Source organism: Monomorium pharaonis, chromosome 9 (assembly GCF_013373865.1).
Source record: "Monomorium pharaonis isolate MP-MQ-018 chromosome 9, ASM1337386v2, whole genome shotgun sequence".
NCBI lineage: Eukaryota > Metazoa > Arthropoda > Insecta > Hymenoptera > Formicidae > Monomorium > Monomorium pharaonis.
In genome coordinates, this window is record NC_050475.1 from 5,614,125 (window position 1) to 5,637,889 (window position 23,765).

Sequence of the window (23,765 nt, forward strand, 5' to 3'; positions counted from 1 at the left end):
ACATAAAACGATACGTATTCACACATACACATTGGTATTTTTATATTTAGCTTTATCATTCATGAAATGATTCTCGTGCTTTAGACTGCATATGTATCATAATATAATTATAGTCATAAGCATAGACACATAGAATTTACAAAAATGCGCATTGATCTTAAATAAGATATATTAGATATAAATGCTTTTTGTACATATATAAATTCATTAATCTAAAAAGACTCGTGTCTTTTATTTCTATCGGCATATACCTTCGACTATCCGAAATATACAGACGTGTTAACTATAATTGACAACTTTTTCCTAGAGAGAATGTTGCTTTCTACTGAGTTTATGGTAGTAATCCACCTACAAATTTTCTAAAACCTATATAAACAAAAAAGATCTTTTTTTTTTAATTTTTAAAGATATTTTGTCACGTTTTGAAATGTCTGGCATTTCTTCGAAATGTTAGCGATCTAAAAGATATTATACGCAACATTTTTTGAAATATCATAAGAGACATCTTGTGTGAATACTAGAAATATCTTGAAGATATTTTTAAATATTTTTTATAGATATCTACAAGTTCTTTATGTTTTCTGAGAGTATTTGTGTATCTTTATTCATATTTTTATGTTCTTTTAATTTCGTTTGCATGAAATATTCAAATCGTGGTGTATATAACTGATAGTATTTAATTTTATGTATTTTTTCCCACGACACATAAATCTATGAGTATAATGCTCATATTTGCATAAAATTATAATTTTTACGATAATGTAATAATAATAACTTTTCTTCAATAACATGTGTCGAATAAAAGCACCATGACCATTATTAATATTAATAATTCTTATTACGAATCGCATTTCTTTTTTTGTATTCCGCGTTTGCCAGGAAAATATTTTCCCCTATTTTTATATCCGACTACTCTATTATGACCTTCTAGCTTACCTTCTTATTTTAAGTGTGGGTAGGTAGGTTATGACTACGTAAGAGTCAGCATATTTTCTTCGCAAATGCTTATTATGCCCATTCGGAGAAGTACAGTAGTTAATGTTGGACATCTATAAAAATAGCTTGGTCTTTTCGCTTATGCAAAAATTGTGAAACAGGTTAGTGAAATCTTTCTTTCAAGAAGATGTAACGATGCTGATATGTTTGCAGTGAGAGCATTAAAATTGTTAAATAGTATTTTTAAAAACGATTTATTATTAAAAATACATTTTTTAGAATAAAATATGATAGAATAATCCGTAGTACTTACTTATGTCTACGCATACACAATATAACTCTTGCTTAAATACTCAATATAAAACACGAAAACTCATATGCTTACAGATGGTAACTGACAATATTTATATGGGTTTGATTACATGAATAATTACACGGAGAGAGAACTGATATTACTAGATATATGAATACTGGACAATTTTCAGTATTACAATATTTACAACCGTTGATGTACCTGCTCAAAAATTTAATCACAAAATAATTGTATAGTTGATTTTTCTTTACAGAAACGTAAGTTTAGTAAAATCAGAAATTTCCAAATTAGATAATTAAGAAATAACTAGATGACAAATTGCGTAAACATTTAAGACAAAATGTACGTTTTTAATTTTACCTTCAAGAATTATAATCGAAAAGATTTTCAAGACCGAAATCAATAAAAAATTATTATAAATGCATAGATAAACCTACATATTTCAAATATTTCGAAAAATATTTCAAGTGCACAATATAAGAAGTGTACGACGATTTGTAAGAGCAGATTAAATATCCTGTATTCCTCATTGCCCATGAATGGTGAATTATGACTAATCGTCAACGATTAAATTACTCTGTTCATGAGTAAGCCATTGAATTTTAGATTCGCTTACGGAGAAAATACAGAATCAACGTACTCGTAATACATTTAATTAAACAGCAGGTACATTTCTCCTTGATATCTCTTTTAAACTATATTTCCTACTAAGAATAAAAGAATACAGTTTAAAAAACACAGCGCATGTTTGCTATCCCATTAAACTGTTTCATCCGCGTCTATTCAAGATTGACGTATATTGTCACAGTCTCTGAAGCCGACTGCCTCGACTGGTAGTCTCGAAGATACATCCTCTCACCCGCGAATTCACGCTTTTTGCACGGTTTCTAAATCGTACTTCTCAATCCTAGGAACGTTCTCCTTTGCCGAGGCGAGAAAGCAAACGGCCGACTCGAGAAAGCAACAACGCATGCTTAGCACAACTCGATAGTTCTATGCAAAAGGATTACGGTTTAAAAAAGGATGGTTTTCCAGTTGGTATCTTTTTCACTCTAACGAGATTTTGCGTGTACGTTACATAAAATATTGTATTTTTTAAATATCCTAGCTACTAATGGATTATAAAAGAATATCTCTATGTTAAACATTTCTTATATTACTTTTTATTTTTTTATTTTTATGACAGTAACAAGATAGATCTTTTTCCCTTGGCAATACCAACTGAAAAATCCGCAGACCCAAGTTATATCTCTTTTGCACCAAGCCAATGAGTTACATTGCGTTTCACGATTACGCTGTTGAGTGTTTCGTGTGTCGGTGATCCTGACAAATGCATTTAGTGAAATGTACCAGAGAAATTTTATCTATATATATATATATATATATATATATATATATATATATGACCGAACGATTTAAGCGTTAATTGTAAGTTGCGTATAAATGTATTCTCTATAGAAAATTGAGGCACCATGAATAAACGTATAATTATCGTTGCGCGATGTATACTAGTGATAATGTGTCAACCTTCGAGACAGATCAATTTAGGATATCGTCGGATTTTGTAAGATAACACGAACGGAAGATGAACAAATAAATAGTGTGTTAATGTATTGATGCAGCCGCGAAAAGAATATTGTTTAAAAATTCATTAGTCATTGACAATATCGTTGCAGTTTAAACGTTGTTGTAACATACTTGAGATCTTTGACATAAAATTTGAATAACCGCTCTAATATTTACTCTAATACTTTCATCAATTTAATTTTAGGCTGACAAAAACGCGCTATTTCGGGCTGTTCGTAGCATAAAAGCGAAATTACTTTCTAACTAAGAAACTGTTTTAAGAGCCTGGATCTGTCGAGGAAAGCTCGTTTGTTACACCACTTGTAATCACGATTAATTGCACGTTACACCCCCTCCCCTCCACAAATCTGTCACATCTTCTCTCTGGTTTTAAATAACGAACAAATGAATAAATATAAGCATGATAGTCGCAAAGATGATTAGTATGATTAACAAAAATAAAGGCAATTTACAATTAACAAAAAGTTAATCGTTATTAGCTTAAATAAATAATATGTTTCATGCTCACAAAAGTTAATTTTTATCTATGTAACAATTTTGAAATTGATATAACAGTCCTTACATAATTTTAATAGTGGCGGATTCCGATAATCATACAGATCCAGTTTGTTGGGCATTTATCTGAATGATAATTCTCCGCCTGGATCGTCATCACGATATCTCGGCGATGCCCCCCTTACGCTACGTTTCCCGTTACTCCCACATTAATATCTCGTTAAGTGTAGTGACTATTTCTACATTATTTACAGAGCGTTACAAATGTTAACCAGTAACATTTGTACATTTCTCGCTGAGATGCTTCACTCATCACATCGGCATTCGCGGATTTGCCATTGCAGTTACGGAGACAGCGTACGTATAAAGTAGATATTTTTGTAAAGATATATTCAAGCGTTTTTTTGTAGTATGCTTTATAGCGAAATAGATAACTAAATTTTATGATCGCGAATTATGAACGACAGAGAAAGTTTCATAGCAATGCATAGGGGTAACAAGGATGTGTGTGATGCGTAATAGACCTAGTATAATCTAAATGACAGTGATGGGTGAAGCATCTGGAACACAATAAATTATCAACTGCCGCCAACATTATCTCTCAAGTTAGTTAAAGTCATCGTTACCTTAAGAACATTCGTCGCTTTGCGACGCCCAGCGGGACGTCGATCACCTTTTGTTAACCCGTTGCCTCGCGGGTTTCCTCAACATCTGACTTTTTTCATCATCTTTTTCGCTCTTAACCGTTCTCGTGAGGCAGCGAGTTAACACCCGTCAGATTCTTCGTCCGATCGATCGCCGTTTTCGAGTCGAAAATACGCTCTCGTGAACGATGGACGAGGTTGCGTAGTTGAAAAAATCAATATTACATGCTCGCTACTTTACAGAAATATGCTACAAGTATCGTATGGACTTTGGAGCGTCTCTCTCCTTCTCTTTCTAAGCTCGTTGCTCATCGTATCAATGGAACGTGTTCAACGACAGCGGTGGTGTGATAGGCGGTAAATGGTCACCGCAGGTTGGGAAGTTCGGCGGTACCGGCGGCAGATCCGCGTGCGTTCCCACGTGCAAAATCAGATTCATACCGATCAGTATGTGGAATAAGAAGTGGCAATGGAACAGCCAGTATCCTATAAAGAAGCTCGACGTTAACTTCTGTTTATGATATTAAAATAATTATTGTTGATCATAATGATTATTTTATGTTATAATAGATAATAAACCTTATAGTCAAAATAATAATCTTTTTAATAAATTCCCTTAAACAAAGACAGTAGTTTGATTCATTATAATCTATTATAAATATTAAAAAGTTTTTAAATAGATTGCATTTATTAAAAATAAAAATCGATAAAAAAAGTTTTGCTAGTAGCTTCTATTATAAAATACGAATATGCGAACATCCCCAAAATTACATTAGTATGAAGTTAATCAGATTACATTAGACAAAACATACGAGATAGGTCAGCATATGCAAATGTACCGTGCAAACTTTCACAATTATACGAGCAGTTGCGAACGGAAGCCGTTTGCATCTCATCGGACTATCGCGCGAGAAGTTTTCAATTGTCCTTGTTAGCTTACCTGGATTGTCCGCGCGGAAGCGGAAGATGACGTAACCATTGTTAGGAACAGCGATGGTGTCTTTAGCAGGAGGCAAGTTGAATTCTCTGTGCAGGAGCCCTTGCTTATCGAGATCGAGAGCGTGCTTCAAATTAATTTTTTTCACGTTCCTATCGGGAGAACGACCAATACCGACCACATTAAACGCGTATCCGTGCAAGTGGAAGGGATGCGACAGGTTGGGTTGTTGTACTGCAATCAATCGTACACGAAGGATTAAAAAAGATATATAACTTCATAATATTAATACGATTAAAACATTTGTTTTAATTACATTAAAATATATTTCACAATAAAAACTGCATTATAATTATAGCATATAAGAATTAAATATTTTTTAACTTTTATGTTTTAACTTAGCTTTTTCTTTGAAATATTTTTTTTTGTTCAATACCAGAATAGCCTGAAGCAAGTCTAGTAATCATAGTGTTTGCGGTGTACATACCTTCGTCTATGAGAACCACTTCGACGACCGCGTTATACGGAATGTCGACCTGATGCGTGCACATGCAATTGGCGCCGCAATCAGCTGGCCTATTATCACCGTTACAGAATTGTTCAGGTGGGATGTCATCGATCTGTGAGAGTGGAGGCGACGGCGGGAACGTAAACGAGATCTCGTCAACGAGAGAAATCACATGATCGCCGGACGGTGCAACTACAGACGTACCGGCATTATAATAAGTCGCTTATTTTTCTCTGTATTAAGTGAGTATTAAATGAGGTAATTTTAAAGCGAAAGAGTTTAAAAATTACGCAAAATTTCACACAAAGACATACATTTTTACTTCAAAATTTCAAAAATTTAAATTAACAAAAATATATTCAACTTCATAAAGACGTGCGATGATTCCAAAACACTTTATATTTCAATATTACAAACACAAAGCGATTTGTGCTTTATTAAGCTTGCTATATTATCGAGACAAATTTTATCAAACAAAAAAATTTATAATGGATATATCTCGCAAAGAGAAATATTAGTAAAGTACCTCGCGTAATTCTTGTAGTTTCACGAACCACCGAAGGTATTGCATGCAATGTATACGTCTGGATTGTATCCCTTTTCAAGAAGGCACAGCTTTCTAAGAAAGTCTTAGAAATGCCGTGTCTAGGCTATACAAAAATCAAACGCAATCGTCGCGTGTTGCGTTTGTTTCCTTTTTGCGAACTAAGATGAATATTAGTTCTTACCGAGGAAGCGATTATACGTCTGTGGCTGGAATAGCTCTTCTGGTCTGTAAAACAGGAAGCGGAACGGCAGGAAAATCTTCACATCGGGGCGTTGCTGCAGAAGACCCTTATCGATTTGTCGAGCGTTCTTCAGTTGGCTCACGCAAACTGCATCCTCGCGCGGCTGACTGCAAATGGCATCCAAAGGATTCAGGACCTGAAGAGGAAAAACGGTTTAAAGTTCGTTCTTTGAGAGAATTAATCTTTATTAATTTATCGAGGGGCGGTATTCATAAGTTTAATAGTCAAAAATACTATTACATTATTCTTATATCCTATGTAATTAATTTTTCACAATTAAATCTAAAAAAACAAAGTGTATTTTATGTAATATAGAAATATATTACTCCGTCACTTATGATGCAATTGCATTGATTAAAAAATCTATTTTGAATCAAAATTTATAATCATTTAATAAATTTTTCTTTCATATAAAGAGATTTATTTAAAATATTTAATTTAATTTCATCAGACATTTTTTGTGATATTCTTAAATATCATCTTTCCTTCTATAACTGATACAGATTGGGAAGTTCTCTATTGTATCGTTTGAGGATAATATTCAATTCTTTTCCTATTGTTATATTGCCTATCGTGATATATACAAGTCACATTTAAATTGATATCTTAATATATGTATAGAAAAATATAATATTTTAAGTAAAAATTATAGTTCATTTTTTAGTAAAGAAGTTATGTACAATTCTTTTCTATTTGTTTTATTTGCACAGATGACAGTACATTTTTCACAAAACTACAGAAATTGGATATATTTTAATAGATTTTGTGCGAAAAATTTAATTTTATCTTGTAAACTTTCATTTTTATCAAACTGTATGGTGCATTTTTGATAATTTTCAGAAAATAAATATATGCTTACAACGCCCTGAGGAAGACCGAAGTCATACGAAGGTGGTGTAGTAGATGGTTGATAAGGACCACGAGCATATCGAAGAATACCCAACTGCTGCGCTCGCGAAATTCCGCATTCTCCAAGAGAACGAAGCTGAATCCAATAAGCGCCAGCAGGTTGATCGGCATTTATGACAAAATCATAACGTTCACCTAAGAAAGAATATAACACAATATATGACACTTGCCACGGGCAATTTCTGCAGATGACAATATAATCAACTTTTAATTGGTCTTGTGGAGAACACATAATTAGATGGTGATTATGTCTAATAGAATCTGTCGTATAAATCATTTTCTTCGAAATAATTTTTTAAATCAGGTATTTAATTAGTTACTAAATTATCAAATAACAATTTATTATTCAATTTCTACATTTTATAATATACTTTAACACATTTTTTTGTGATTTGTTAAATTGTTCTAACATCAGACAGTTGTTCAATAACAATTTTTGCCTGTCTTATTTTATTTATTTCATTATCTATTTAATAATTATTTAATGTTTTAATGAAAAGTTATAATAAATTAGGATTAATTGCTTTACCTGAGAATGAAATAATAGTATTAACTGGTACTGGAATCACTGCTTCACCATCGGTGGCGATAACCGTTAGAGTATGACCCTCGATTGTAATTTGAGAGGGACATACCGATCCGTATGAATTAATCAATCGGAATCGATAACGACGACCAGGAGTTATCGTGAACACTTCGAGAGGCGTATTTGTCATGAAACCGGTATTAGGATCCTACGATAAAAAATATAAACCATTATGTAACAAAATATTAGAAAACAGCAAATATCAATATTTATAATGTACAGTAATTTTTGAAAATAATAGTTTTTATCTTACGTTTAAAAAATATTAATTGTTAGAAATAAATTTGTTTATATAGAAGAATATAAATCATCTTTGAAAAGATTTTTATCATAAATCATAAATTGACATGTACCTGTCTGTAATAATGTTAGATAATATTATTCTCTATTCAGAATAAATTAATATTCTATGACATACCCTGAATTGACCTTTCCCGTTGATCAGCACGCTTTCAGGTGCTTGACCGGTATTGACTGCAAGGCGACCAGGGAAACGCTCGACGGTACTCTCGTGGAACCAGTCACTGATGAGCATCACGTGCGTGGTTAAATCGTAATCGTACAGATTGCTATTGGGGTCCTTACTCGGTGGCTGTCGGATTATTATGCTTCCGTAGAGACCATCTATCTTTTGCAGGCCAGTGTGAGCATGCCAGAAATGTGTACCCTCATTTCCGGCCGTCCATTGGTATCTTCATATGCCATATAATTGTTTTATTTTATAAATCATTAATAAATTGTTACATAAATTTCATGTCGTATATATATATATATATATATATATATATATATATATAAAAATGTAAAATGTTTGTTCCTCATCTAAGATCTCCGTAAGTTTTTCACCGATTGCTTTGAAATTTTGACACAACGTTGCATTCGTAACCGGAAGTGGGATCTGATTTTAGAAATACGTGTGTTTCAAAAATGATGGCCATAATTTAATTTTAAACAATATTTTTTTGTAATTTTGACACAACGTTGTATTGAATTTAGTTAGAAGTACGTGAATAAATGGATATTAGATTTATTACTGGTCGTTTCATAAATGCAGGCCTTTAATTTGAGAATGTTTCTTTCAGCGTGTATATGACAATTTAGAATCAATGGCAGGATTTGACACAATGTTGCATTCGAAAACGGGAGTGTTCTTATGGGGTTTGATTTTGGATATACCGGTGTTTCAAAAATGATGGCCATAATTTAAATGTAAAAAATAGTTTTTCATTAATATTATTGAAATGTTGACACATTGAGACGGGGAGAGACAGGGAGAGACCAGGAGAGACCGGGAGAGACGGGAAGAGACCGGGAAAGACGGGAAGAGACGGGGAGAGACGGATAGAGACCGTGAGAGACGGGGAGAGACCAGGAGAGACGGGGAGGAACCGGGAAAGACGGGGAGAGACCGGGAGAGGCGGGGAGAGACCGGGAGAGGCGGGGAGAGACCGGGAGAGGCGGGGAGAGACCGGGAGAGGCGGGGAAAGACCGGCAGAAACGGGGAGAAACCGGGAGAGACACCGAGAAACGGGGAGAGACGGAGAGAGACCAGGAGAGACGGGAAGAGACCAAGAGAGACGGGAGAGACCGGAAGAGACGGATAGAGGCCGTGAGAGACGGGAGAGACCGGGAGAGACGGATAGAGACCGTGAGAGACGGGGAGAGACGGGAAGAGACCGGGAGAGACGGGGAGGGACCGGGAGAGACCGGGAGAGACGGGGAGAGACCGGGAGAGACGGGGAGAGACCAGGAGAGACGGGAGAGACCGGGAGAGGCGAAGAATGTTTCTATTGTGTTTAAATTAAGGTAATAAGAAAAATAAAGATGGCTGTTATTTTATTGAAAAAAAGGAATTTATTTAAAACAGTTTTTTAAATGGATTTCTAAGTCCATGGCAGCTTTTAGAAAAAGTTATAAGTACGTGAATGAATGAATATTAGATTTATTAAAGCTAGATAAATGCTTATTCAAAAACAAAATAAAAAGAGCAACAGTAAAGCAAGGCTCTTAAAAGTTAAACAACAAAAGCAAAGAAAATTTGAAAAAAACGTAGCATAAGAATAGAGAGCCACAGCAATGCGTGGCAGGGCATAGCTAGTATATATTTCATATATATATATATATATATATATATATATATATATATAATTTAGTTTAAATTTTGAAAATACTTATGAAGACATTTTTCTTCAATAATTAATTTATATTCTTTTTCTACTTTAAAATATCAAGAGAAATTTCCTCGAATTAACAAATTTAATCGAATTGATAAATTTAATAAAACATACCATTTACACTTAATTTAATTATCTACACTTTACTGAATGTTTTATTAAACGTACACAAGCTACTACATTAAAGTTTTATATAATTAAAAATTATAAATTTTTTTCTAAAAAATGTTTCAATATTTATTATATTAAAAATAAATTTGCATACCTAAATGTATTACCCTCTTGAATAGGGCATTGTGTCACGTAAGGTACACCATCATAATACTGAGATCCTCTTTGCCACACGCCGTGCCAGTGAATTGTAACTTCATTACCTCCTATAAGATTTTGCACGTCAACAACGACTTTGTCACCCTGGCAAACTTGAATACTTGGTCCAGGAATCATCCTGTTCGCAGTCATGATACTTCGCTCCACTCCGTCCGCCAAAACACATTGACATTCGCTCCACACGGTGTTGGTAGCGTTCGGTGTGCATACTTGACACGCTCTGAAAATTTATAGCAAGTATATGTTTACACAATACTGGTTAAGAAAGTTAAGCAATCTATATATCCTAATCGTAATTCTGTATATAGGTATGTAGAACAGTTTAAGTTCAATTATATTATCTGCTAATAAAAATTTTACATTGTTTTCAGAAAAAAAAAATCGTTTTGATTAAAACAAGTTTTTCTGTAAGAATTATTATTGCTTTGTGGACATGCAAAAAGTTATATATTTACATTATTAAATAAAATAATATCACAAATTTAAAGATATATTATAAATGTAATAATATAATTTATTGTATTATTTTATACTTATAAAAAATATTATATAATATTAAATAATATAATAAATTTTGACTTATTATAGTGAGGAAATGTTTCACGTTATTAGCTTCCATCGTTATAAGTTATCGTTCTAAGATGGTTACAGAGATGTACTTACCCGCCGAGTACGGTGTAATGTTCGAGTGTAAAATGATAATAGCATATCCTGGGAGGCTCGTGCTCACGACAGGCGCGAGCACATTCGTCGGGTGACGAGAGTGACGGATTTCGGCGCAATTCGGCAGTAGCGCGTTCATTAAAATTGAGAGGCCGCGTCCGCGGTGGCCTTATCGTCACTCCGCGACTGCCGAGGTTGTCGATCCCACCGAAACCGCTACGGAACGCACTGCTCGGGTGAGTCTGCACCAGGCCATGTGCTGTGGGGAAGAAAGTTCCGCTGGTGTCCTGAGAGAAGAGATCGGTTTTGAGGGGACTCCAAAATGACGACGACGTCTGAGCTGCTGCTACTTGATCTGCAAGAACTATATGACATTCGAATAAGAGAGAAAGCTCCTAAAAGATGGCCGGTGTTCAATTAAAGAAACAGTAGTAGATTAAAATTTTATCAATGCAAGAAGCAGATTAGTCCATTAGAGTAAGTACATTTTAAATATAATTAATATACATTTTATATACAAAAGTGTCATGTGTCACTAAAAAAATTATATGCATGTGAGCTTATGTCGTATTTATATGATTCTTTAAATTCATTTTTTAATCGTCATTAATACTTTTTAAACGTTTATTTTTTATCGTTATGCATTAGAATTATTTGCGAATGCGGAATATTACTTTCGAGAAATTCCTTTCTTTATTTTAGCATATAATTTACAAGTTCTGGTAGTTGTTCGTTTCACAGATAAATTAACCTACGATTACTGAATTGTAAAACAACTTTCCAGGAAAATCCTAAATGAGAAGCAGCGAAAGATATAAGATAAAAGAATTGGTATTTATAAGCATTTATTCTTTTACATTAACTTACTAACTTGCGAAATAAGTAAGTTTCTCGTTACTCGTGAATTTTGTACAACTGGCGTGTGATATATCATTATTTTGTCGTAAGCTACGAATGATGTCGTAACTCTATCATTACAAGCTGTCTTTCTGCTTCTATTCCGGCATCGATCAGTCGTGTGAGCATACGATGCAGAAGAAACAGGAAAAGTTTGACTACAATAGTAATTTCAACTCGTTACGTATAACGCTTAATAGAGTTTCAATTTCTAACAATTCATGAAAAGCTGTACATACTCTACATACGTTAAAACCAAGACGTTTAATTGGAATAACTTCAAAATAACACACAAATTTAAGAGGTCTTCTAAACCTTTACCGCGATTTGTAGTCACGCAATGTTTATTTGTTAGCAGTCGATCGGTTGCAGTGTGGAAAATCAAAACGTCCGCAGAGTAGAAATTTTCAAATTATTTTCGAATAAAGTAGAAAGTTTTTTGCAAAGTTGTCAGATTTAGATTAGGTCTAATAAGTTGCATTTGAATGCGAGACGTGAAAGTTCAATGAAGTTCTGACATTCTTGTACAAATGGCACTCTTGTAAAGAGATAGGCAACCTTAATCCTATATAATTTAAGTTTACATGCCTTCTTAATCAAAGAAGTAATCTATATTTGTAATATTTTAAAATTTTTAAAGGCTTTATATATTAAATTTTTTATTTAGTGTAAATAATTACAAAACCGTATATAATAAGTATATCTATTTGCATTCATTATAACTTTCATATTTCGAAAACGAACATATTTTTTAAAAAGTAATAATTAAACATTCCAAAAAATTATTCTGTATTTTACAAAGATATAGGTAACTGTTTTATATAGTGTGTATATATGTATGTGTGTGTGTGTGTGTATCAAACAAAGACTTAAATATCTGATATTAATTTCTATTTAATTGGATAATTGTTATTGGATATCGTTATTTCCTTTATTAATTGCATAATGATTAGATCAGATTCCTCGATACGGAATTAAATGAAAAAAAAAAGAGAAAACTACTCGCATATTGTAGTCACGTTTAAAGTTAGCAAAAGCAAGCTGCGATAGAATGCGCTAATAAATATCAGTTGCCGCTATTTGAGATTTATCTCGTGGGAGTTTTAAAGTATAACACTTAATATTTCATGCTTTATTGATTGATCATATTGCTCGTTCAGATAAATATATGATTCGATAACATTTTATTTTATATAATGTAGATTTAGAATTATTGTATGGTTTTTTTAAATATTACATTACTTTAGTTCGAATATCCTGAAATACTGAGTTTATCCTTTAAATCAGATTTTATGTCAGATTTATTTCTCTCTTTATAAAGATTTCTAGTTTATCTCCTAAAATAAAAATTGTATCAAAATCAAATATTAAATGCATTTTAAATAATATATTTTGTAACACATTGTAATTTTTGCGAAAAATTACATATTTATAGATGTTGCAAATTCATGACCTTCATCGGCAGGAAAGAAAATAGCGTTTTCCAATAATTACAACCAAAGGAGTTTAACGTGATTATCGGAACACAGCTTTTGTGTCGTTTTTTTTGCAGTGGCACCCACATCTCCTCCCGTTCTTACAAACAAAACTATTTTCTTACTAGTTTATGGGAACCGCTTTCTTTCATCACTGTAATGATTTCGCAGTGTCTCTTTGAGACCGTTACTGAGAGACAACCGCGGAAAGCTTTTGCAGCAACCTCGAATATGTATCATTATCATAGTTTATATTATGTGCATAATAGATGCTTGTTAAAAGTAAAAGGTTATAAGTCCAATAAAACGATAATAAAATAATTTAATATAATTTTTCGGAAATAATTCAGAGTGAACTTCAGTTTATGTATATCTGCAAATTAAGTCTTGAAGAAAAATATGTTATAATAACATAAAAATAACAAAAACCTGCATTAAAATTGACACTAGAAATAATTGAAGCCTTTATCTTTACACAGGAAATAATATTTAAAAAATTTAAATCTATTATAAACGTTACATAAATAATTCTTTTAATAGAATCTTTACATTTATAGACGTTTATCTGTAGAAATTTTCAACGACATAAATCACTTTGGATTATTCTACTCTGATTCATTTTGCAATTATGTGGATAACTTAATCCGAGCGATTAATCCTACGACTGGTCGCGTTTCGGATCTCGCGAAATTGCATCGAGGTACAAATACGCGCTGTGCGCTCGTTAGTCTTTTTTTTTTCTTTGGAATCGTTACTCGTTACACGGCGAGTGATGTAACGGGGCACGTATTAAACTAGAAGTTTCTACGATCTGCACCCGATTCAGTCGGATTGACCTGTCGATCTGTGTCGACGTCGAAGTCAGAGCGGCGTTTTCCGGCTATATCGTAACATACCATGAGAAATGCCATTCCGGCCGCTGAATGATTTATACTCAGATGAAAGTCATGGTGCGCGCCACGGGGCTGTATTTCGCCACTGCCTCGTGTAACGTCGATTCTACGAAATTTATCCGCTAGTCAACAAAGTAGCGACTTATTATAGCCCAGCTACGAAAGTCACGCTTGTTTATCTATATAAGAATTTTTCATCTAACAAGGTATCACCTAGGAAACTCGCCGCGCTTTGTCGAGGCCATTATTTATTGATTGATGGCCGCATAATTGCATAAACGATTGATTATGTTAATACGGGGCGTTTCCGTGCGATGCAAATTTGCAAAATAATTTATGTTGCATTCAATATTTGCGAAATAATATTAGAAATGTAAAAACACACCGCAAACTTCGTTATATGCGTTTAAATTAGAAAACGTATTTTAAAATTGCCACCTAATGTTCCACAAAGCAGTAAATAATACATATATAAATTTTATGATACAAATAAAATTAATTTAATTATATACATTTTAATGTAACAATATAAAACTATTCAGTTTATATTTTATATTAAAGAGATATATTATCTGTTTCCATAAATTTCACACTGAATAAGTACACGACAAAGATTTTGCAAAATGTTCACGTTTTAATAAAAAAAAAGACGTTTTTAATAAAAACTTTCCGAGACAAAAGGTTTCTGAATCTTTGCCATGAAAGGTCCACTTGCGCGTCAGGTAGGAACCGTCCTGTACCCGCCGTGACGATGACAATGAGGCGATGAGGCAATGTCGTACCTAGCTCGGTCGCGTGATTTAGAGCGAGTGCATAACGCGGGCATGTAACGACTTCGCCCTCGCGACTACGCCGTTCATTATGCCGGGCGGGATGGGTGACGGCGCTGTCGTAAGGCGAAGACTCAGCCGTAAGCGCGAAGTCGCGGTTGTGTAAGGGGAGAAAAAAAAAAAACACAATGAATTAAGTAAGACAAAATCGCGCTTTCACGCTGCCCCGCCGCTCCTTTCGCGCGGCAATTAATTCGCCACACTGCCGGTTTTTTTTTCTCGCCGCCTGCCACGATTGTTCGAACGGTTGCCGAGTAACGGTACATCCCGTGAGGCACGAACCGATGCTTTCGCGATTGTCCCTAATCGCTGTTGATGTAATGAACGACTTCTGCACGCTCCGTCAACTGATATTCTATATTTCGCGACATATTTGCTGTTATGTAAGGCCGGTCGGTCATGAACAGGCGTACCAAAGCAGAACATCAACAAAGTTGCAGGTTCTCCGTAGCAAATGTCGCGAAGCGCAAATATCGAATGAAACGAGCTACGCTTTGATAAGAGGAACGCACTTTCAAGGAATTAATTATATGTCTATATATTCTACTGTAACTCGGGCGCCTACGTGAGAGTATTGGCTATCTAACTTGACGTCGAACTCGTATAATTGCACAAAACAAATACGCAGCGTTGCTTCGCAAGATATATGACGCGCGTAACGTGTAATTTACATAAATTTTCTTTCCTGCGTATTTTGATGATTAGCATCGACTTCTTTTTTTCTTAATATTTGTCTTATATTTAGTTGGAAAAATCGGTGAAAGCAATCAGAGAAAACTTATTAAATTTGACAATTAAGAAATAAGTCCACCAAAACTTTCGTAATTTCTCTCAATATCGTGTTTTGTAATTTTTATTATATCATATAAAACAGCAATTTGTTATAATTTTATTACACGAATGACTGGTTTCTAAGCATATCAATCATTTAACTCACATCTGTTAGCCATAAAGGTTGTTATAATTTTCTTAAGTCTTATTGAAGTTGAAAGGTTTAAAACACTTCATTCATTTCTTTTCTGATTTAAATGCTTATTATATCAACGTCAACGTCAAATTTCTTTCAGTTTCGCTCTGTATGGCAATAACAAAAAGTACACCCGCTCTCAAATCGCCACTTTCTTCGTTTCTCACAATACTCATATTCGATACACATTCAACCTTCAATCTCATAAAAGAACCGTCATTTATATTTAAAGAACTAAAGCCGCCTCTTTGGCATCGGAGCAGAGGCTGCAGCTCAATTTTTTTTCGGCTGATTGGCACGCGATCACGCGTGTCCGGTCAGCCGAGCTTTCTTCGGTCACTTTACGTCTCCTTCCCTTTCTTTCACGCAACTCGACGCCTCGCGTATTAATATGCATTTTTGCAGATGTATGATTAAGTTTGCTTCTACGACAAGATTCTTTAAAAACCGTAGTTGCCCCCTCCCCAATTAATTGTTATTGATTACTTACTTTAACGGAAACGCCTTTAATCAGTTCAGTTTACACTTTTTACAAATCAGAACCGAGGATATCCTTTTTTTCATACATTTTATTTTAATCGCTTTACTCATGCGAACGATGTTAAATTAACCATTTTTTCCCAAAATCAAAATAGGTGTTTGAAAATGACACAACATTTGAAGCGTTTGAAGACATTTATGAAAAGAATTACGAGTAATGTAAAGGAAGTGCAAGAGTAGAGATTCAAGTAGAAGAGATTCAAGCAAAATTACACAAACTCTCATAATTGTTAATGAACCGTGTTTTCATTGATTGATATTTTTCTCAATAAAGTATTATCGTTTACAAGTGTGAGTGGATCGTTCTCAACAAAATCGGAAGCGATGGTCGAGCATAATTAATAATCTCGCAGTAGTTAATGCAACTAAATGTCAAACAAGACACATAATAAAATCTCGCAGTAGTAAAATATCGTAGGATTTGAAGCGCACATAACGCAACGTAAATATCACTTTAAATAAATTAAAAAAATCACTTTAAATAAATAAGAAAATGTCCTGAATATCTGCGCTATCGCTTTTATGCAACAATTTCTTAAACAGATCAATTCTGATAATTATTTCTTCAATGTGGCATGATTTTGCAATTAAAGATAAAAAGATGTAAAAGCAATCTTCAGCGAACAATGAAATGTGAGGAAGTGAGAGCAGAATCGCAGGATCGCGTGATAAATAAAAGCGCACTTTCGTTTCGAGTAGTTGAGTGCTCCTCGCGTGCCAAATTGTAAAAGATAAGGATTTAGCGAGCCTCTCATATTTACGGAACTATTGAAATATCGTATGTATCAGTGAGAATGAAAGTGTGAAGTGATTAAAGTGATCTACGTGAGGAAGAAATATGTTTACTTCCGACGATTGCGCTTCACAAATCACAAAAACTCATGAATGAGAAAAATCTGTGCCATTATTCAGCCTTGAGCGCTTCAGAAGGATCGGATTTTCTTCTCTCCATGTATGCATGTTATTGATATTTACCGTGGGAGTTGCTAGACCGAGATTGCGACTCGTCTCGTGAAAGTTCAAATAAAATGCCAGCAGTCGGCTTATGACACGACGATATCGAGTCGAGTACGCTTAATGTCGCATCTCGATCGCAGTTCTTCGACCTCGTTTCGTGAGCAAAAAAATGTTCGGAAGACATTCGCAGGCTTAATTCAATTAATTTACGTTACGTTTAAGAAATTTGATTTACAAAAAATTTTTAACTTATGTGTATATGTATTTAAGAACTTTATTATTAGATCCCTAGAGCGATTAAATTTTAAAAAATATTAACAGTTCTTTTTCTTCTTATATTAATTTATTTCAGACTTTTTATTAATTTTAATTTTGATTAAATTTAATTTTATTGTTATTAAAAGAAATTCTTTTTGTTGCAGATAATGTACTTTTATACGAATTTTTTCGCAAAACTCGAAAAATAAGAAGATCCCAGGGGAGTTGCGAAGCAATCTGCGGTTACATGAAAAGATCTAGCTGAGAAGCACACAAGCCGGAGGGAATGTAAGATGGAAAGTGTGATGATCCGCTCTTGGCAAACTTGGCCTTGTCCTTGCCCTCGTCTCATCTTATGGAACGGCTCGAAGAGTTGCTCTCCCTAGTGCAGTGCTGATATGCCAGCGCGAACAGCTAACGGAGAGAGACGGAAAAGGACTGAGAAACGGGAAAAGAGATTATGCCGACGTGACAAGAGAGGAGCGGTCGCGTTAAGATCGGCACGTAATGACGGCACGTAAAGGCCGCCTCGATTGCGCTAATGGACATGTAATAACAACGATTTGCTCCGCAAATCGAGGGTGGGTTTTTCCGGTGCCGCGGAGTTCTGTTTCAAATTACAATCCGCGACGTACGAAAGTCAGTGGCAGCCACGTGCATCGTGATAGGAGAAATTATCTCTCCGGGGAACGTATTCATCATTAACGTACGTCAATTTCCAGCTCGATCGGCATTATTGAAAGTGCTCGTCGAAATGCGAATGCGTGTTTCTCTTATTAAACTGAAGATCAAGTGGGATGAGAGAGAGAGAGAGAGATCCTCGTGATTGCGACTTGGCGCGAAAAATATCTCTGAGGAAGGCTGAGAAAGTGTCGAAAAGTGCCCTTACCACATGGCAATTGCTGATGGAAGATCGCAATAGTTGCCAGCTGTATTCACTGTGGTCACCGATTCGGAGTATTCAGACCAATTTGAGAGATCTTAATGCATTCGGAATGATAGAAGAAGTCTCGCCGCATATTAGAAATAAGCTCCTCCGTCTCCTATCGTCCATTTATCTGAATGTTATCTAAGTCGAGATCGGAGAGCACTTCGCACCTTTGCTCCTCTTAATTGCTCATCTGTCTTCGAAAGTCAACGTTTCGTTTCTTCGCGATTTATCTCCGAAACAAGAATAAAGTCGTTACTGACCACTAGAACCGAACGATCTCCTGCGGTCCAGCGAGATAACGCGATTGCCTCCTGACGCCTCACCACGAGGTTGGCTCGACCGGGCAATTAATCGATAATTAATGCCCGAGCGTCGGGGCAGCCGGTGTTCTCGGGCTTGATCCTCATCGTCGTTTGTAAAGATCCTTACCGCGATTGCTTTAGCCGCGGGCGAACACCTGCTTTCCTAGCGCCTCCGTAGCGCAAATAAGACGATCGCGAGCCACTTAAATAAATGATTCGCTCGGGCGATCGTTATAAGAGAAAGGCTTATCTCCCGCCACCGCGCGGGAGTCATTGTCACCGGAAGTACCGATTTACGCACGCGTGCGCGCGCGCACACAAATAGAAACGCACACAAGAATAAATTTCACGGTCGGCATTATCATCAGAATCGTCCTACTAACTCGCATTTCAAGTACCTGGCCAACGAGTTTCCTTCGATCTCTCACGCCGCGATTTATGCTCATATGAGCGATTCACGGTAGAGTGCTTTCAATGGCGAGAGCGCGACACAAAGTCACGATTCCACCCTCAAAATCGGCAGATGTATATCGAGGCAAGAGCAGGAAAGTCCCCTTTTTTACGCCGATCAAACGATCGGTCGGCCCGACTCGAACTGACTGGTTTACGCATTATAATTTTCGCAGTACCGTAATTATCGGTACCGCTCGACTGACACGATATATAGATTGCGATCGTAAAATATTCCCATGACTTTCCCTTCTACCGACGGTGTTTCTAATATAATATCCGGCCGTTATCGCGTCCGATCATCTCTGAATACTTCTACGTCTTCTTCCGTCACTTTTCGCATAAACGGGGGCTGATAATTATAAATTATGTAATTATTGTGATTACGATAATTATTATGGGATAATAATTATAATTAAGGAGCCATACATTTCGACAAATTGTCGTACGAACAAGAGATAAAAGATTTAAGCGTATTCGGATATACAGTGTAGATATAAAATAATGTAGATATGAAATAATACGTAGAACAAAGAGCTTTAATCAAATTCATATCATGCAATAAGTACATGATATTATCAAACATCGTAAATAGATTACTAGATAAATTTAAAATTTGCACAAGGGAAGAAATCTTGATCCTGTAATATCACAGAGATTTAAACAATTCCAATATTATCTTATTTAATTTTAATATAGTTAGAGCATTCTATTTATTATTCTAATCTTAAGTTTACCAAGTTTCACTGAGACTGACCTTCGTTTTTATATGTTCCGTTGCGATATGGAAAAAAAACGGAGTATGTCGATTGTTACGAGGAGTCAGTCATGAACGTGAAATTTTTCCAACAATCTGAATGCAATCGTACTTAAGAGGCGTGTACGTGAAATGTAATAACGAAATAATTTGATTGCAGTAATGATAAAGAGCGGGTCATTACGTTAAGGCCTTTTGTTATTAAGATCAACGGAGAAAGTGAAATTTTAGTAATAACGCGTACATGGTACGCTGCAAATTACAACAGAAGGCATGGTCAATCAGGGCACATAGTTTTCATCTAATTTTTTATGTCTCATTTACCTTTACTAGTTATTTAATCGCATAGTTCGAGACACTCGAGGCTTTCTAAATTTTGAATTCATTGATTAACATTCTTAGTGTTCATTCGGGAAGATGCATCTCAATTTTATAATTTTGTAATTTTTATATACACGGTATTTCATAACATAATTTTAATAAGATTGCAACAGGCAAAGAATACCAAATATTTATATAACTTTTATTAGTAAATTTTATTAGATGAATATTATTCTCCTAATTATTTATTCAAAGTATTCATCTTCTGCATAAACATGCATTGTACTACAAAACACCGCGAACACGTTATCTGTAACTTGATAATTAAACTAAATGCATATAAACTCTGAATTCATTCCTGAAGTTATGCACATGTTACAAAACATTTTATATACAATTCTATACGTATATGTAATTTATATATAGAAAAATGCAATGCATTCGAGGGTTAATGTTATCGCGCCTTGTAATTTAGCCTTTAAATAAATTCAATTACAACGCATTTCTCGAAAGGAATCACATTGCGTAATGTAAGATGGATGCATAACATTACACGTTTTCATTGGGTAAACATGTTCCGTTTCCACGCAACGCCACAATCTTGATATTCACAACATGTGCATAAGTTACATATCTCTATTTGCGGATCGACCTACGGCGAGCTCTTTGAGTAACCGGCCTGTGCTGCAACATTGTTACGCGGCCCGTACAGAGAGACGCTGGGTAATTGCCACGGAGAATCACGTCACGCTCGCAGACCCGGCGAACACCTAGACGCGAAGGTCTTGGTCCGAGGTACCGCTGCATCACGATGCGAGATGCACGCGTCGCGTTGCACGGTTGTTTGACTGCGCGGCTAATGCACCCTTCTGATTGGTTCAGCCGATCCCTGCCGTCTTTATTGTAAGCGCATCAGTAGAAGCAGTCAATTAATGTCAGCCGTGCTATTGCGTTACTACATTGAACTTTATGCACCGTTCGTTGCTCTTTTCGCTTCTGTTCATTAACCAAACAAAAAGCTGCATAGAATAGGAAAGTCGTGATGTAACGTGATTCTAATAATTAAAAGATATGAAACGGTGTACAAATCAAGTTGAATTTATAAAAAAAAGATCAAAGAATATAATTTAACTGGAAAACTGAGATTGACTATATGAACGATCACGTTATTGTTACTAAATTTGTATCAGGATAAATCACATTTTGCTCAATTTTGCTTAATGAATTTTAAGGCAAAATGTCTCGTAATGGGAAACTACATTCTTGAGGAGTCATGAGAATTTAATCAACTTGTGCCGAGATTGCCAAATAATACTTGGTGTTTACACGACAGCATGGTCCGCAATATTCCAGCGTATTAACAAGACTGTGATAAGGTATGATTTGTTTGCTCATTTCGTTAAGATTAGTATGGGATAACGTTTCTTCTTCCTGTAATGCCTTTCATAAATGAAGAATATAATATATGTATACGTTCAAGTATATAATAAAACAAAGATTATTTTTATTAACAAATAGAAAATGTATAATACGTTAAAATGTATTTATGCTTTATTATAGTTATTACTATTTAAAAAATGCATTTTAAAGTAGGAAATATAAAATATCTTAAAGAAATTATTTCATAGAATTTATAATTTTTAATAATACAATATCAAAAGTTTATTTAAATACAAACTTAGATATATAATTTCATAGATATACGAATTTAATATTTAATTCTTTCAATTAAAGTTTTTTTATAAATTTTATATAAGTGGCAAGAGACAAAATATATTTAAAATATACAGCAACAGAGACTAAACCGATTAAAACTTCTATAATAGAACAATTTAGTACTAGACAGAAGTTTATTTTCTTCTCTCAATGAAAATAAGAAAACACCTATTGTAGAAGTGTGGGAGTATCTAGGACAATCCATTATCGCAATATTATTGTGATTAACCATTATTATAAAGCCGTACGTTAATTGAAATCGAGGTACAAACAGTTATCAATTAGCGCGGCGAGAAAGTATCGATTATAATTGTAGAACCATAATCAAACGCTAATATCACATATTATCGATATTTGCCTTTTTTCTATACGTGATGTTTTATTTTTGTCCTACATTGTGCAAAATTTTTTACTTTCCGAATTTTAATAAATTTCTTAACTAGCTTCCATATAATCTAAATGTTAAGATATAATCTTTAATAAAATTTTTATTCAAAATTATTTACTAAAAAATTTTATGTAAATTAAACAAACGTGTGTTAATAATATTCTTACTAAGAAAGAAGTCGAATCCAAATTTCATTATCTTTGATATTTATGAAAGAATTAATTCCTGTTGTTTATTACTTACATTGTTTAATACCTATTATTTATTTTTATTAAGCCATACATTTTTAAAATTGCGCGTGTACATAAGAGTAATTTAAGTGTGTACTAATTATTTATGGCATTTTGATTATTTAGAGCTTTCTACAAGCGATATTATTCGGTCTAATCATCGTATCTATTCGAGAGCATGATTTGCTGGAAGGTATACGGATTATGCGCTCTTATCGGATATAGGATCTCCGGGCAATGTATGAATTATATATCCCGTAATGGCATAGTTACGTCTGGGTCATTGCCACTTGTCAGGAAAAAAGAGCTTATTCTGCTCCTTTCTCTGCTTCATATTTCTCCCATTTTCCGTCCGCCGGCGAAACGAGCGGTAGTTCGATCGTTTTGCTTGTTTCCGCGAGATTATAAATCTCGTCCTTTGTCCGCGAGCGAATGGGTCTAGCAAAGCTCTGATTATAGAGAATTATGTGTAGCCTTGCATTATGCCGTATCATTTTCTCGTCTGGGAATACTTCCCGAAGTTTTGTACGACACATTATCGCGTTATTTAATGCAACGTCAATCGTTGCGAAGTTATGCAAAGGCAAACGCTTTCCTTCCCCTTCCTTCCTTCTCTCACGGGAAGAAGTTCGAAATTTCATAATAATGTTACATTGTCTAGGTAAGACGTTATGCAATGAGAACTGCGAGAGAGAGAAATTACGTGGAGCCAATTGATACGATTATTGACGCCGGTAGAATTTTTCTTAGGCAATCACGTAATCGATCAACGATTTACGATCAACTTTTTACGAACTGCGTTTTAATTATCTTGAGAAGACTTGCTATTAATCTTTGCTTAAATTTTTGTATCGAACTATTGTACTATATATGTTTGATATATAATACAATAAAATTCATTTTTTACTGTTTTTTATTTGCAAGAAGGAATTCTTGATCATAATTATTACGATAAATTTTATTCACAGAACACTTCTTTTATT

General features: G+C 34.6%; 1 protein-coding gene across 1 annotated transcript in view; it reads right to left on the reverse strand.

The window, feature by feature from the left end:
- Window positions 1-1,171: 1,171 nt before the first annotated feature.
- LOC105834119 (laccase-5) overlaps window positions 1,172-23,765 on the reverse strand; it is a 55,869-nt gene continuing 33,275 nt past the window's right edge. The window contains exons 2-10 of the mRNA XM_012676361.3: window positions 10,871-11,234; window positions 10,143-10,427; window positions 8,122-8,395; window positions 7,647-7,851; window positions 7,068-7,252; window positions 6,149-6,344; window positions 5,400-5,612; window positions 4,916-5,146; window positions 1,172-4,461 (exon numbers count right to left, since the gene is read on the reverse strand). Of these exons, the coding sequence (XP_012531815.1) occupies window positions 4,292-4,461; window positions 4,916-5,146; window positions 5,400-5,612; window positions 6,149-6,344; window positions 7,068-7,252; window positions 7,647-7,851; window positions 8,122-8,395; window positions 10,143-10,427; window positions 10,871-11,234 (2,123 nt within the window). The 3' untranslated portion in view covers window positions 1,172-4,291. The remainder of the gene's footprint in view (window positions 4,462-4,915; window positions 5,147-5,399; window positions 5,613-6,148; window positions 6,345-7,067; window positions 7,253-7,646; window positions 7,852-8,121; window positions 8,396-10,142; window positions 10,428-10,870; window positions 11,235-23,765) is intronic.